Source organism: Echiichthys vipera, assembly GCF_963691815.1.
Source record: "Echiichthys vipera genome assembly, chromosome: X".
Lineage (NCBI taxonomy): Eukaryota > Metazoa > Chordata > Actinopteri > Perciformes > Trachinidae > Echiichthys > Echiichthys vipera.
The window spans coordinates 43,810,594-43,825,593 of record NC_139825.1 but is presented as its reverse complement, the minus strand read 5'-3'; the positions used below and the strand labels follow the sequence as shown (position 1 = coordinate 43,825,593).

The 15,000-nt window shown below is 43.3% G+C and overlaps 2 protein-coding genes across 3 annotated transcripts in view; both read left to right on the top strand.

Moving 5' to 3' along the window:
* The window catches only part of il17rd (interleukin 17 receptor D), a 49,137-nt gene extending 39,152 nt beyond the window's left edge, over window positions 1-9,985 (top strand). For both annotated transcript variants that reach the window (XM_083938661.1, XM_083938660.1), the window contains 9 exons: window positions 1,665-1,730; window positions 1,962-2,016; window positions 2,104-2,214; window positions 2,304-2,488; window positions 3,086-3,201; window positions 4,675-4,938; window positions 5,726-6,262; window positions 6,374-6,657; window positions 7,728-9,985. In XM_083938661.1, the coding sequence (XP_083794787.1) occupies window positions 1,665-1,730; window positions 1,962-2,016; window positions 2,104-2,214; window positions 2,304-2,488; window positions 3,086-3,201; window positions 4,675-4,938; window positions 5,726-6,262; window positions 6,374-6,657; window positions 7,728-7,843 (1,734 nt within the window). In that variant the 3' untranslated portion in view covers window positions 7,844-9,985. The remainder of the gene's footprint in view (window positions 1-1,664; window positions 1,731-1,961; window positions 2,017-2,103; window positions 2,215-2,303; window positions 2,489-3,085; window positions 3,202-4,674; window positions 4,939-5,725; window positions 6,263-6,373; window positions 6,658-7,727) is intronic.
* A 3,941-nt stretch (window positions 9,986-13,926) lies between these two features.
* The window catches only part of arhgef3 (Rho guanine nucleotide exchange factor (GEF) 3), a gene marked incomplete at its 3' end in the record, with an annotated part of 53,054 nt that continues 51,980 nt past the window's right edge, over window positions 13,927-15,000 (top strand). The window contains exon 1 of the mRNA XM_083939638.1: window positions 13,927-14,064. Coding sequence (XP_083795764.1) covers window positions 14,039-14,064 — 26 coding nt within the window. The 5' untranslated portion in view covers window positions 13,927-14,038. The remainder of the gene's footprint in view (window positions 14,065-15,000) is intronic.

Sequence of the window (15,000 nt, the reverse complement as noted above, 5' to 3'; positions counted from 1 at the left end):
TCGAGAAGGAGATGTAGAAAGGCTACTTACTGTGAATGAAACATATGGACCTACCTAAATCTGTTGCCAACCGAGATGAGGCCAGATGCATTCTGTGCAAAACGTTGTCATACAGCAGGATCCCAAAACCATCACCATCAAGTGTTTTCGGTCTTAAAGTTTAGTTCCGGTCCAAATCACCCCATGGTCTTTTTCAGCACTTGCACACATCAAATAAGACATTAAGAAAGTTTTTTTCATTGTTAACGGAGAAATACGGGAGCGTTGCTAACAGTGATTAGCTCGGGGCCGTACGGTGAAGGCATTCAAACGTCTTTTTTAACCACTAATACTGCTGAAAATAACAGCAAACCTCTGCAGCAGCATGAGAAGAGTCCCTACACAGAAAACAAAGCAGCAACAACGTAGTTGGTGAACCCAGAGTTTATTAAAAGAGTGTTTTAAAGACTTACCTACTGGCCCCTGTACCAGCTCCTCTTATAGTAAAGTCCATTACAGTGGATTACCAAAGTCAATCCCAAAGGAAGGAGCCCATTGGTGCTTTGTTTTCTGTGTAGGGACTCTTCTCATGCTGCTGCAGAGGTTTGGTGTTAATTTCAGCAGCATTAGTGGTTAAAAAAGACCTTTGAATGCCTTCACCGTGCTGCCCCGAGCTAATCAGTGTTAGCCACATCCAGCTGTTAGCGACTCTCCTGGATTTCTCCGTTAATAGTTGTTACACAAAAAACAACTGTGTTGATGGCTTATTTGATGTGTGTAAGTGCTCAAAAAAGACCATGTGATGATTTTGCGCAGGAATTTCATTCAAAGTGGCAATAAAAAGGTCTTTAAACGTCTTAAATTTGACCATTTGATGACTCCTGACTTATGTTGCACTTTTCTACAGTAGCGGACAGAACACGCTTGGCCTTCAATTTGTGTTTGTGTGGGCCGGAGGAGGGATCAACAGCCAACCCTTAACCACAGTGATTAGTGAGGGGCGTGGGTGTTTAGGTTTAAACTCAGGGAAAGGAAGACAAAGTTAATTTCAGCTCTGAAAACGAACATTAACTGTCTGTCTCTATGTCGTCTGCACACTCTGTCTGTTCAAACCCGACTTCTGCTCCCTTTGTATCGCAGCATCATTGAATCCGTTCTCCTGAACTGTGCCCTCTGTTTTTTCACATTGCTCCCCAGTAACAATAGAAACAAGCTCATTTAAGTCACTGTCACTTACTCAAAAACAATCAACCTCCCCACTCCTAATCTACCAGCCCTGGTTGACGCTGCCATCACCTGCAAAGCTCAGACCACAGCACATGATCCGTCACATCCTATATTCCCCTGTTTCCTCCTCCTCCTCCTCCTCTGTGGTATCAGCTACAGACAAATCACCCACAAGAAAGTCAGTTTAACAAAATAATCAGCCATCACCGCTGTGAACAATGTGGCGAGAAGGTCGCACTGCTGCTGTATGTTTCCCTCCTTTAATTTTTCTGTGTGTTACTTGTTAAATGTTAAATGAGACTGGCTGTAAAACCAAATGTCACACTCTGACAATAAAGTATGATTCTGATTCTGGTCGCTAGGACTTCGCCGCCCTTGAAATTTGTAAATTGTGAATTGTGTTGATTAATGTCTAAACGTATGGTGATAACATGATTCCACCTTTTGTCATTTTTTAGGACGTGAACCAGCTCAGAACTACATGCATCCTCCAGGACATCACTCCAGGAACCTACACTATCGAGGTACATGAACGCAGCACATGGCTGAGCTTCACTTAGACGCAGTTTGATCCCTAGACTGATGCTTAAACTGGGTCCTATTGATCCTCCTCTTCACCTTACATATGGATTTAAATGAATGAATCCAATATTAAAAGGAAATCTCCGTTTTAAAATCTACATCCATCTGTTCATAATATTTCTCTCTTCTGTTTCCTCCCTTTCTTTCGTCACTTTTCCTCTTTTCTGTGCCAGCTGAGAGACGACAGTAACACGAGCAGGAGGCAAACTCAGTACCACGTCAGTCCGGGTGCGTAATGTGCATAATGTTTCTTTAAAGGACCTTCAGCTACCTGGTTCTTTTGTCTCATGCTGGGTCTGTTTGTTTCATCTGCAGTCCACTCCCCCTGGGCGGGGCCTATTCGTGCCATGGCCATCACAGTACCGCTGGTCATCATGTCCGCCTTCGCCACTCTCTTCACCGTCATGTGTCGCAAGAAACAGCAAGGTGAGAGGAGCACTAGTTATTGGTGATATTGCTTGTTTTGGGTCACTCTATAAATCTCTTTCTAAAACATTCGTCTCCTCTGCTCCTAGAAAACATCTACAGCCAACTGGACGAAGAGAGCAGTGAGTCATCCAATCACAGTGCAGCATTGAACACAGAGCGGCCTTGGCCCCGCCCAAAGGTCTTCATCTGTTACTCCAACCGAGACTGTCCCAAGCACACCGGCGTCATCCAGAGCTTCGCCTACTTCCTGCAGGACTTCTGCAGCTGTGAGGTGAGACAGTGGCAGAAAAAATTAAATTTTAATAAAATCTTAAAGTGGAATTGCGGCGTATTTGCATCCCATGGTGTGTTTCGGCAGGAATATACATAATCCCAGGCTTGTTGCATTGTAAAACAGTCTTTTTTTAATAAACTCTATGTCCTTTAATGCGCTTCGTCCCGCTAACTCTGCATTACAAACACAAGAACCTTTTTCTAGCTTGAACTCTACTGATAAAGTCGGTGCAAAGAGTTATTTTTGTACCTTTTTGTTAAGAAAAAACGCTGTTGGTGCTTTGTTTCCTGTGTAGGGACTCTTCTCATGCTGCTGCAGAGGTTTGGTGTTATTTTCAGCAGTATTAGTGGTTAAAAAAGACCTTTGAATGCCTTCACCTTACTGCCCCGAGCTAATCAGTGTTAGCCACGTCCAGCTGTTAGCGACTGTCCGGGATTTCTCTGTTTACAGGTGATCAAGGGAAAAAACTGTCATGCCTTATTTGATATATATTCATACTAACAAAGACCATGAGATGCAACTGCACTTTAAAGTGAGATGGCTGTTTAAATCAAGGTTGGTGTGGTTGTTAAATCCTGGTTCACTCGTGCTCAGGTTGTGTTGGACCTGTGGGAACACCTGGAGATGTGCAAAGAGGGTCAGATGTCGTGGCTCAGCAGACAGCTGGACGAAGCCAACTTCATCATCACCGTCTGTTCTAAAGGCCTACGGTACGCTTTTTCTCTCTCTCTCTCTCTCTCTCTCTCTCTCTCTCTCTCTCTCTCTCTCTTTCTCTTTCTCTTTCTCTCTCTCTCTCTGTCTCTCTCTCTCTCTCTCTCTCTCTCTCTCTCTCTCTCTCTGTTGCCTGCTGTAATACTGTCAGTTAGAGAGGTGGGTTAACCCCTGCCCTTCATCATCACCGTCTGTTCTAAAGGCCTACGCGCTTTCTCTCCCTCTCTCTCTCTCTCTCTCTCTCTCTCTCTCTCTCTCTCTCTCTCTCTCTCTCTCTCTCTCTCTCTCTCTCTCTCTCTCTCTCTCTCTCTCTCTCTCTCTCTCTCTCTCTCTCTCTCTCTCTCTCTCTCTCTCTCTCTCTCTCTCTCTCTCTCTCTCTCTCTCTCTCTCTCTCTCTCTCTCTCTCTCTCTCTCTCTCTCTGTTGCCTGCTGTAATACTGTCGGCTAGAGAGGTGGGGTAACCCCTGCCCTTTAAAAAAAACAGCCAGGAGACTCAGCTCCCAGCTAAATGCACTATATCCCATCACTCCTGTTGTGTTTTCATCTGAAGAGCCTTCAGCTGCAGTTCCTCCAGTGGCCACTAGATGCTACTAAAGCACTTTGGATAATTTTGTAACATTCATTCATTCATTTATCTTCAACTGCTTATCCCGGGGTCGGGGTCGCGGGGGGTGCTGGAGCCGATCCCAGCTGACATCGGGCGTGAGGCGGGGTCCACCCTGGACAGGACGCCAGTCTATCACAGGACACATAGAGACGAACAGAGACAGACAACCATTCACACCTACGGGCGATTTTTTAGAGTCATCAATGAACCGAACACATTTTTTTTAATTTCCGTTAGAAGTTGTGGGTTTTTTAATTGACATTGTTTCATTAAAATGTATCTTATGTTAGGTTTTTTGATTGACAAACTTAAAGTATTGCATCTATGCTGTTTCTGTCTCTTCTTACTTTCTTCCCTCTTTCTCTCTTTCCATCTAAAATCCATTTTGCTTTTTAGTTTTTACTTGGGGTGGATAATAACACACACACACACATGTGTACACACACATAAGTACACATTCACATCAACTCATAATGGTTTTGCACTTGGGGGAAAAATTATTTTATATATAATATAACAAAATCGGGCCTTATAGTTGACACATGTTGACACATTTTGACCAATTTTCATCAAAGATATCAGTTTGAGTTCTTCGTTCAACTGTGATTCACTCCATTGTATTTATTCTATAAACTGAGCTCGACTTTTAACAGCTCTGTTGTTTCTCCTTTATAGCGTTGGTACTTCCGATACTATCAAATGTATAATTAACAAACATTTCATCGTTTTAAACATTTGGTATCGAGAAAGTAACGATACTTTTGACAACCTAATGAAGTGGTTGAGTCAACGTCTTTCCCTCAATCTTGTTTTTTACTTCTTTAGAGTTTATTTTATTCTAACCGGCTCAGTTCTCCTCCTGCAGCTACTACGTGGAGAAGAAGAGCCGCAGAGGGAAGACGCCAGTCAGTCGCCGTAATAACGGCAGCAGCAGCAGCAGCAGCAGCTCTCCGATTGGTGGATCAAGCAGTGACCTGTTCATTGTGGGCGTGGCCATGATCGCAGAGAAGCTGCGTTTGGCAAAGCAGAGCGAGAGGGGCGGTGCTCAGGAGCTGAATCGCTTCATGACGGTTTACTTTGATTATTCCACAGAAAACGACATCCCCACCATGTTGAGTCTGGCTCCCAGGTAAACAAGAGAGACGTTTTTAACGAAATAGAGGAAAATTACAGCAAAAACATGTAGAAGCATGTTCATTGAACACAATCTCTCACTTTTAAGAATATTCTTGCAGCATGTATGACCACGAGATACTGAATTTGTGTACTTAAATCTTTATTTTGTTGCATCTCATATCAGCATCACAACATTTAAAGTCGCAGTCGGCAACATTTGTTTGCTCATATTTACTGAAACAAACACTATGCTCTGATTGAACAACAGAAAAATCATTTTAGAAAATAAACGCACCTCTACGCGCACCTAGAGCCTATCGTTTGTTTTGCAAAAATCGTCCCCGCCCGTAATATCCTGTCCACTCACTGCAGGGCTGTGTTCGTGCACGTCACACGCCTCAATCTAGGCATACGCTAAATGACGTTAGCAGTTCCTATCTATGAGTAAGTTAGCCAGTCTACCTCCGGGTAGCGTGTACTCCATGCTTTTTAATGAGAGAAGACACGGGTGTGTTCACAGGAAACTGGTGCACGTGCACTGACGAGCACTCGATAAGAGGGAGTGGAGGAGCAGGGTGGTAGAGGGGGAGGGGCGTGAGAGTTGTAAACATTCAAAATCAGTCAATTCGATCTGCCGCATTTGCCCACTGCAGCTTTAAAACAAAGTATTATGCTTCATGTTTTGTCCACATCAAGCAGGCCAGCTGCAGGAAAACTAGTTTGAATTTAATAAAGTCATTAGTTGAGTCAGTGGGTGTCTGGAAACCCTGCAGCCTGATCTTTTTATTCCCTGTGTTCAGGTTTAAGTTGATGGACCAGCTGCCTCAGCTCTTCAGTCGGCTCCACTCCAGTCAGTCCAGTTTGTCTGATCGTGAGTCGCAGCCTCTCAATGTCTCCAGGAGGAACTACTTCAGAAGTAGATCCGGACGATCGCTCTATGTTTCCATCTGCAACATGCATCAGCACATCAGCCAGAACCCTGACTGGTTTGAGATGCAGCTGGCTCCTTCAGCAGGCCCCTCAGCCTCTTCCTCCAAACATCCTCCTCCCCCTGCCGTCTCGGCTCCAAGCCCTGCTCCAAAGCTGCCCTGTCCCTCCTCCTCGTCTCTGCCCGAGCAGAGGTTCGACTCTGGCTTGGTGCTGAACGAGGTGCTGGTGAATACGCCGTCGCTGGAGGGCGGGGAGGAAGCGCAGAGGAGGAACATGCTCCTGCTGGCCCCTGGCTCCAGTCCTTGCCTTAACATAGGCCCCAGTCACAGTCCTAGTCCCAGTCCTGGTCTCTGTCCCAGTCCAGGCCTGGCTCACTGCTCTCTGTCCATGCTGGGACCCACTTCAAGGTAGAGCAAGATGTAATTTAGTTTTTTAAAGGAAAGGTTCAGATTTTTTCAGGTTTATCTTGATGTAAAACTCACATACCATTCATTCATTCTGCTGTTCTTCCCTTTCAGGTCCACCTCTGGTATATCTGGACTGTTACCTGAAGAATCCTCCTCCTCCTCTTCCTCCTCGTCCTCCGCTCCCTCTATCCTCCAGGATGTGGCCTGCCCTGTCCACTCCCAGGCAGAAGAAGGCCATCGTTCCCCTCCAGAGGTCCCGCCCCCTCGTGATTCAGGCATCTATGATTCGTCTGTCCCATCCTCAGAGCTCTCCATTCCCCTAATGGAGGGACTGTCACATGACCAGGCGGACTCCTCCTCCCTGGCAGGCAGTGAATCATCATCTTCAGGGCTGGGTAAGGCCGGCTGTTTGAAAGATCGAATATGAAGAATGAGCAGAACACCGACATCTAGTGTCTCAAGATCGTAGTCGCAACAACAAAAAATTACTCCAGCACTCAGGTTGCCAGGTTGGTCAAACCCGTCCCAGTACTCTACAGGAGTCCAGAGTCTGTTTGAGTCTGTTTGAACCCGTCCCCTCCGACAAATCGCACCATAAAAACAAGTATTAGAGGAGTTTGACTGACAGTTAGCGTTAGCCGCTACAGCTAAGTAAACATGAAAGTTAGCTAACTGATCAAGGAGAAACGCAGCCATTTGTGAGTGTGTTTTCACACCGTTTAACTCCTTTCTCTCAGTCCATGGAGTGAATATTCGGCCTATACTGACTCTGGTCTTTGCCCGTCTCCGGTCACTCAGCTGCTGGGACAAATAAGCAGCTGCAGGATTGGCAAACTCCATTTCACCCAGTGCCAGCCCACAGTAGCTGCACCCAACAACAGACAACCCTGGCAACCTGCAATGTCGGCCTCTATTCGGCTGTTAAGTCGTGACGTAACGCCCTTTCAAAATATGATTTCCGGGTCCAAGCAGGTCGAAGCCCTGTATTTCTTCCACAACGCAGTGCTGTGTTCCCCCTTGTTTGAACAGATCTGAGTTTTTAAAAAAGCAACGTAATTGTCATTTTACCTCTTTCTTATGGATGAAAAAGGTGTTTAACTGTCGGAAGAGGTGATCGTAATTGTTCACGTTAGGCCGTTGTTGTCTGTTTTGTTTCAACGGAGCGTTTGGATCTGGAAGTCTTATTTTGAAAGGGCGTCACGTCAGACTTAACAGTCAGATTGGCTGCTACAATGTAAACAGAACGTGACACAAAGTCTGTGTTAAACCCATTAAAAACAAAAGTACAATTTTAATTCTGACTAATTATATTTTTTATGGAAAAGAAATACTTTGATTCTGTACCCCTCAAAACACTGCGTGGGTGTAAATATAGCTTTAAATACAGATTCTACGTATTCAACCTTTAAATGTCGTGACAAATGCTGCTCTCATTTTCTCATGTGACTGTCCGCGTGTCTTTCAGGTGACGAGGAGCCGCCTGCTGTCACGTCGCTCCGCTGCAGCAACGCCACGGTTTGTAAAGCTGAGCTGCACCACCTGGAGCACAGTGACGGACTCGCAGCTGTGGCGTCATTGTAGGGGACATGGCCTGCAGATCACACGATGACCAGCCCAGTGATGTCATCACAGTGCCAACAATGGACCGGTCTTGGTCCTGAATCATTCTTTAAAGTGCTGTCACCTCATCGTCATGAGTGACACGAAACTGGAGTTAATTAAAAGACGCTGCAGTGGTTCACCTGTGGAAGAAACTATGGTTACCACTGAGTTCTAGAACCCTAGCCACCGGTGACTACGGTAACCACTGCATTTAAACCACTACTTCCTGGTAACTAGTGCGTTCTAGAACTCTAGGATTTTGGTAACTATGGTAACCTCTGCATTTCAGAACATCGATGGCTATGACAACTAGTGAGTTGTACGACACTACTCCCAGGTAACCGTGGTAACCACTGAGTTCTACAACACGGGTCTCTGGTAAATACATAAGCCGCAGGCCTAGTCCACACGAACACGTGTATTTTTGAAACCGAACTTTTATGGCCCCCAGGAAAGAACATTTGAGCCAATCACAAGGCTGGAAATCTTCATACCGGGAAAACAACAATGGCAAAACGAGGCCGGGCAGATTTCTTTGTGTGGACTGACAGCGAAGTTGAGTTACTTCTCACTGTCACTCATGAATTTAAAATCACAAAGTGCTGTTAAGTTGCTAAAGTACTAAAGTAGTTTGGCTCGGTCTTCCATAACAACAACTCTGTCAGCTGGTCACTTCTAGAGTGCTCCACACGTCTCCATGGATACAACTCACTTATTACTGTCGCATAGTGTGCCGTCAAACAATGTCGACAAGAAATTTAGATTTTCCTGTCCACACATGACTCCTGAAACTGGACTTTTCGGGAAAGAAAAATCCGTTTCAGGAGCCCACCACTGCGGTTACGTGTGGATAAAAGGCCAAACCGTGCAGAGAAACACAGGGATTCAAAAATACCCGTGGTCGTCAGGACAACCCCACAGAGTTTAAATCGGTAGTCCCTGGTAACTGTGGTAATCTGTGAGTTTTATGACATTGATAACTACGATAACTTTGGTAACCACTGAGTTCGAGAGCACTGTTTCCTGTCAACAGTGGTAACCACGGGTAACTAAGGTGCTTTTTTTTGCCCTGCCTGGATGATCTTTGAAGGACTGGACGTCCTGACGGCAGAACAGCCCAGTCAAACCAACGACTGCTTCTTGACTGATCGATCGATTGATTGATTGATTGATTAATTGATTCATTCATGAGTTGATGTTCAGACACTATTTGATGCAGAAATGCAGGAAAACACAACGCAACAACATGTTTAGATGCTCTCCGGCAACAACATCTAACAAGTTCAAAGCTTTCCATAGAGATTTCTTACCAAAAGCTGCTGAATGTATCAACACCGTCGTGACGTCCTGATGTGGCAACTTACATCATTATTAAACAGCCAAATAATTTAGACAAACTGAACCAAACTGTCCGAAATGTACTAAAACCTGCTAATGTGATGTAATATTGTGGGAGAGTTGTGTTAAGTTGAAATCTAGTGGTTTTCTTTGCAGTCTGTATTGAGTTCATTCAGCTGGCACCGTTCCTACACCATAATGTATTGAATACGGTGGTTACATTAAGCTTTTGGTTAAATATTTTAAAGTATTGAGTATTAATGTTACATTTATAGTCATTTATTTTGTTTGTAATCCTTTTATAACATTGTTGCAGGAAGCAGCGATGATGAGGGCGTAATGAAAAGTGACACTTTGGTTGTAAAATTATTAAACCACTTTAAAGATGCAACTATGGAAGCTCATTCTCGCAGAACGAGAAGTGTCGTCAGATGAAATTATGTCAGATTTTCGATTTACTAAGTCAAAATTATGAGTTTAAGTTATGAGATAAGCTGTCCCCCAAAAGTAAGTCCACATGCTTTGATTTTAAAATGATGAGAAAGTACATTTTTATTCAGTAGAACATTTTAATTTGGCGGGAAAATTTTTAATTATGTCACAATTGTGACTTAGTTAATGTTGTGACTTGACAACTTCTGGTTCATCTTCAGGTTTGAGTTTGTTGTAAGGGAAGATTCAGCATTTCCTACTTGTAAATAATATTCTTATTTTTATCATTCCCTGGAAATGTCTGTTCTGCTTCTTTTCTGTATAGTTAGACTGTTTTATTATTGTACTATTCCTTCTACAATTTATAGAAATGTACTGTTTTATAGTACCTTGATGTAGGTAAAAGATAAACTCATCTAATAAAATGTTTGTCTTTTCATCTTTTCGCTCAATCTTTGACTGACTCACGTATAATAATGATAATAATCTTTTTTTGCAGTTAAACTCACAATATGAGGATAAAATTAAACACTTTTTTTTGTATTTTATTTGATGCAAGCTGTCGCAAAAAATAGTTTTATCAGGTAACCAGAAGAATAAATACTTAAAGTGTAATTAATGTTCTTTTTCGCCGCTTACATACATCAAATCTTTTTAGTGTAACAGCTGTTAACGGAGAAATCAAGGAGAGTCGCTAACAGCCGGACGTGGCTAACAGTGATTAGCTCGGGGCAGCACGGTGAAGGCATTCAAAGGTCTTTTTTAAGCACTAATGCTGCTGAAAATAACAGCAAACCTCTGCAGCAGCATGAGAAGAGTCCCTACACAGAAAACAAAGCACCAATGGGCTCCTTCCTTTGGGATTGACTTTGGTAATCCACTTGAATGGACTTTACTATGAGGGGAGCTGGTACAGGGGCCAGGAGGTAAGTCTTTAAAACACTCTTTTAATAAACTCTGGGTTCACTAACTACGTTGTTGGTGCTTTGTTTTGTGTGTAGGGACTCTTCTCATGCTGCTGCAGAGGTTTGCTGTTATTTTCAGCAGTATTAGTGGTTAAAAAAGACCTTTGAATGCTTTCACCGTGCTGCGCCGAGCTAATCACTGTTAGCCACGTCTGGGCTGTTAGCGACTCTCCTGCAATATCCCCGTGAATACTTTACACACGATGGCTTATTTGATGTATATAAGTGCCGAAAAAGACCGTGGGATGATTTTGCGCCTGAATTACACCTAAAGTGCAATAGAAATTCTTGTAGAAACACTCCAGCAGGGTTTACGGCTCTTAATTATCTCTGGTTTGCTTCAAGCTGACCAACATGTTTGATTTTCTTGCAGTAAAACACTCACACACACACACACACACACACACACACACTTAATTCACTGACATAAAAACCAGCAGACAGCTCTATAGTGTGTGAGCTGTGAAGCATCAATGCTTAAAACAACAGAAGCCTGTAAAACTCACAGACAGCTGGGCTCAAAGGCACAAAGTCAGCATAGGTCTACCTTCAAAATAAAAGCACAGGTCTAAGTCGGCAATGGAACAAAATGCACATTTGGGTCCTGAAAATGATTTACTATTACACTAAAAACCCTTAGATAAAGTAAATCTGAGGCAAAAGTGCTTGAGGAAAAGTTGTTATACAACATTTTTGGGTCCTAAATGCAAATCCTCCGTATAACATTTAATTAATTTATCTTGTATCTGTTATCTCGTAATCTGCTGATCATTTTCTTGGGTTTAAATTTGTTTGTACAGGACTAGATACCCAACCTTTACTGTTTCTGGTGCAGACTGAAATGTATCAGTAGCACTTATACCAAAAACTTTAAATTGCTCAAAGGTGGTGTTGAAAATGCGGTCAAATTTACGAGCACTTAGCTGTGTTGTTATTTTTAAGCTGATTCTGTTCTGCTTAATGATGCTGCTATAGGCCTAGTCTGCCGGGGGTTAATACTTTTCCAGGTACTCTGAGCTTCTCTCCTCTCTGTCTGTATCATTCATGTCTCATCAATGCATGTTACTAATTCACTTCTTCCCCGGAGTTGTTTATGCTTTGTCGTCTCGCAGGTCTCTGCTGATGGTGGTGGTGCCTGCTGCCGTGGTCCTGCATGACGCTTCCTGCTGCTGTTATAATCTATTACCTTAGCTGTGCTTGTTTCTACTATTCTGCTGTATTAATAAGTCATATTCACATTACACAATTTTATTTACAGTGCCAAATCATAACAAAAGTTATCTCAGGACACGTTACAGAGTAGGTAAAGACCACACTCTATGACTTATTTATGATTTACAGAGACCCAACAATTCCCCCGTAGAGTACGGTGGCAATGAAAACCTTCACTATAACAGACAGGAACGTCAGACAGACCCAGCTCTGTGGAGGACGCACATCTGTCTGCACTGGAGAGAGGAAGAGAAGGAGAGAGAGAGAGAGAAAAGACGGACAGATGGACAGAGAGAGACAAAGACAGACACAAAGACAGAGACAGACACACTTCCAGTAACTATAATAATATCTATAGTAATGTGAATATGACTTATTAATACAGCAGAATAGTAGAAACAAGCACAGCTGAGGTTATAGATTATAATAGCAGCAGGAAGCGTCATGCAGGACCACGGCAGCAGGCACCACCACGATCAGCAGAGACCTGCGAGACGACAAAGCACAAACAACTCCGGGGAAGTACCGCAAACTGTCTTCACTTGAGTGTTTATATTTTATGCTATAGCTACTATACTTTACTTCTACTCTACTGTAGAATAATGAGAAATAATGTACTTTTTACTCCACATGTATTTAACAGTAGCAGTAATATCCTACTAATCTAAATTTGACTCCACATTGTCAACCCACAACATTAAAATGCCATTATGTGTCTTTGTTAATGATAAAAAACGAATTAAAATAATATTTTACAATAATATGACACTGTGAGGGCTACACGGTGGTGTAGTGGTTAGCACTGTCGCCTCACAGCGAGAAGGTTACATGTTCGAATCCCAGCTGAGGCCCTTCTGTGTGGAGTTTGCATGTTGTCCCCGTGTCTGCGTGGGTTTTCTCCGGGTTCTCCGGACTCTAAATCACCCGTAGGTGTGAATGGTTGTCTGTCTCTGTTTGTCTCTATGTGTCCTGTGATAGACTGGCGTCCTGTCCAGGGTGGACCCCGCCTCACGCCCGATGTCAGCTGGGATCGGCTCCAGCCCCCCGCGACCCCGACAGGGACAAGAGGTTAAAGATGACTGAATGAATGATAATAAAGTTTCTTGAATCTTGAATCTAATAGCAGCAGGAAGCGTCATGCGGGACCACGGCAGCAGGCACCACCACGATCAGCAGAGACTTGAGAGACGACAAAGCACAAACAACCCCGGGGAAGAAGTTGAGTTAGTAACATGCATTGATGAGACATGAATGATACAGACAGAGAGGAGAGAAGCTCAGAGGATCAGGAATTATATTTACATTACTATAGATATTATTATACTTACTGGAACTGTGTCTGTCTCTGTCTTTGTGTCTGTCTTTGTCTCTCTCTGTCCATCTGACCATCTTCTCTCTCCTTTTCTTCCTCTCTCCGGTGCAGACAGATGTGCGTCCTCCACAGAGCTGGGTCTGTCTGACGTTCCTGTCTGTTATAGTGAAGGTTTGCGTTGCCACCGTACTCTACGGGGGAATTGTTGGGTCTGTGTAAATCATAAATAAGTCATAGAGTGTGGTCTTTACCTACTCTGTAAAGTGTCCTGAGATCACTTTGGTTATCATTTGGCACTTTAAATAGAATTGAATTGAATTGAATTGAATTGTACTTTGTTGCATTCCACCACTGAAAATATTTAATATATATTTATTTACATTTCACAGTCTGTGTTATATGTACAAGAAATATGAGCCAATTAAGAAGAAATAGTCTTCCTGACTGTGGAACTAATAACAAAACTATATATTTGTACACCGTACTCTCTGTAAATCATAAATAAGTCATAGAGTGTGGTCTTTACCTACTCTGTAAAGTTTCCTGAGATAACTTTGGTTATGATTTGGCACTGCAAATAAAATTGAATTGAATTGAATTGAATTAAATTCATAAAATTCAAAAATCAATGCTCTTATTTTGAAGGCGCCACCACAGGAGCGATATCCGGCTCGTCCTCGCGCTTGACGGTTACATGAAAAGCAGGATCTTCGGACTCAAATGTTCGGGCACAAGTTTGACTTTTGACTCATTACAGAAAAAAGGAAAAAGTTAATTGTGTTCATTCAGCGGGAACGGCGAAGTAAACAACCCGTAAACAGTTGTTGTTTCCCCGTGTTTGTTCCGTTAAACGACCGTTGGTTGTGGATCTGTCCGTGATCGTCCGGTGGAGCTGCAGCCAGATGCAGACAGGTGATGGATGTCAACGGACGGGGTTCAAGGTGAGGAGACGAGCTGCTCTGGGAAATATATATGTTTTTGTTTTAATTCAATGTTGAAAAAGTGGAGAAAAAAACAAATGTATGAGTTGAATGGGCGTTTTCTGTGAGTGTAAGAGAAGAAGAATGTAGGGAGGACAGACAGGGAGTTAACCCTTACACCGCCTGTCTTTCTGTCTGTTTGTCTGTGTGTGTGTGTGTATGTGTGTGTCTGTCTGCCTGTCTGTCTGTCTGTCCGTCTGTCCTTCGGTCTGTCTGTCTTTCTCTCTGTCTGTCTGTTTCTCTTTCTGTCTGTCTGTCTGTTTATCTGTTTGTCTGTCTGTCTGTTTATCTGTTTGTCTGTCTGTCTGTTTGTTTGTCTGTCTGTCCGTCTGTCTGTCTGTCTGTCTGTTTGTCTGTTTGTTTGTCTGTCTGTCCGTCTGTCTGTCTGTCTGTCTGTTTGTTTGTCTGTCTGTCCGTCTGTCTGTCTGTCTGTCTGTCTGTCTGTTTGTCTGTTTGTCTGTCTGTCCTTCTGTCTGTTTGTCTGTCTGTCTGTTTGTCCGTCTGTCTGTTTGTTTGACTGTATGTTTGTCTGTTTGTCTGCTTGTCTGTCTTTCTGTCTGTTTGTCTGTCTGTGTGTCTGTATGTTTGTCTGACTGTCTGTCTGTTTGTTTATCTGTCTGTCTGTGTGTCTGTTTGTCTGTCTGTCTGTCTGTCTGTCTGTTTCTCTGTGTGTCTGTGTCTGTTTGTCTGTCTGTTTGTCTGTCTGTCTGTCTTTCTGTCTGTCTGTCTGTTTGTTTATCTGTCTGTCTGTGTCTGTTTGTCTGTCTGTTTGTCTGTCTGTCTGTCTGTCTTTCTGTCTGTCTGTTTGTCCGTCCGTCTGTCTGTCCGTCTGTTTGTCTGTCTGTCTGTCTGTTTCTCTGTCCGTCTGTTTCTCTGTCTGTCTGTCTGTTTCTCTGT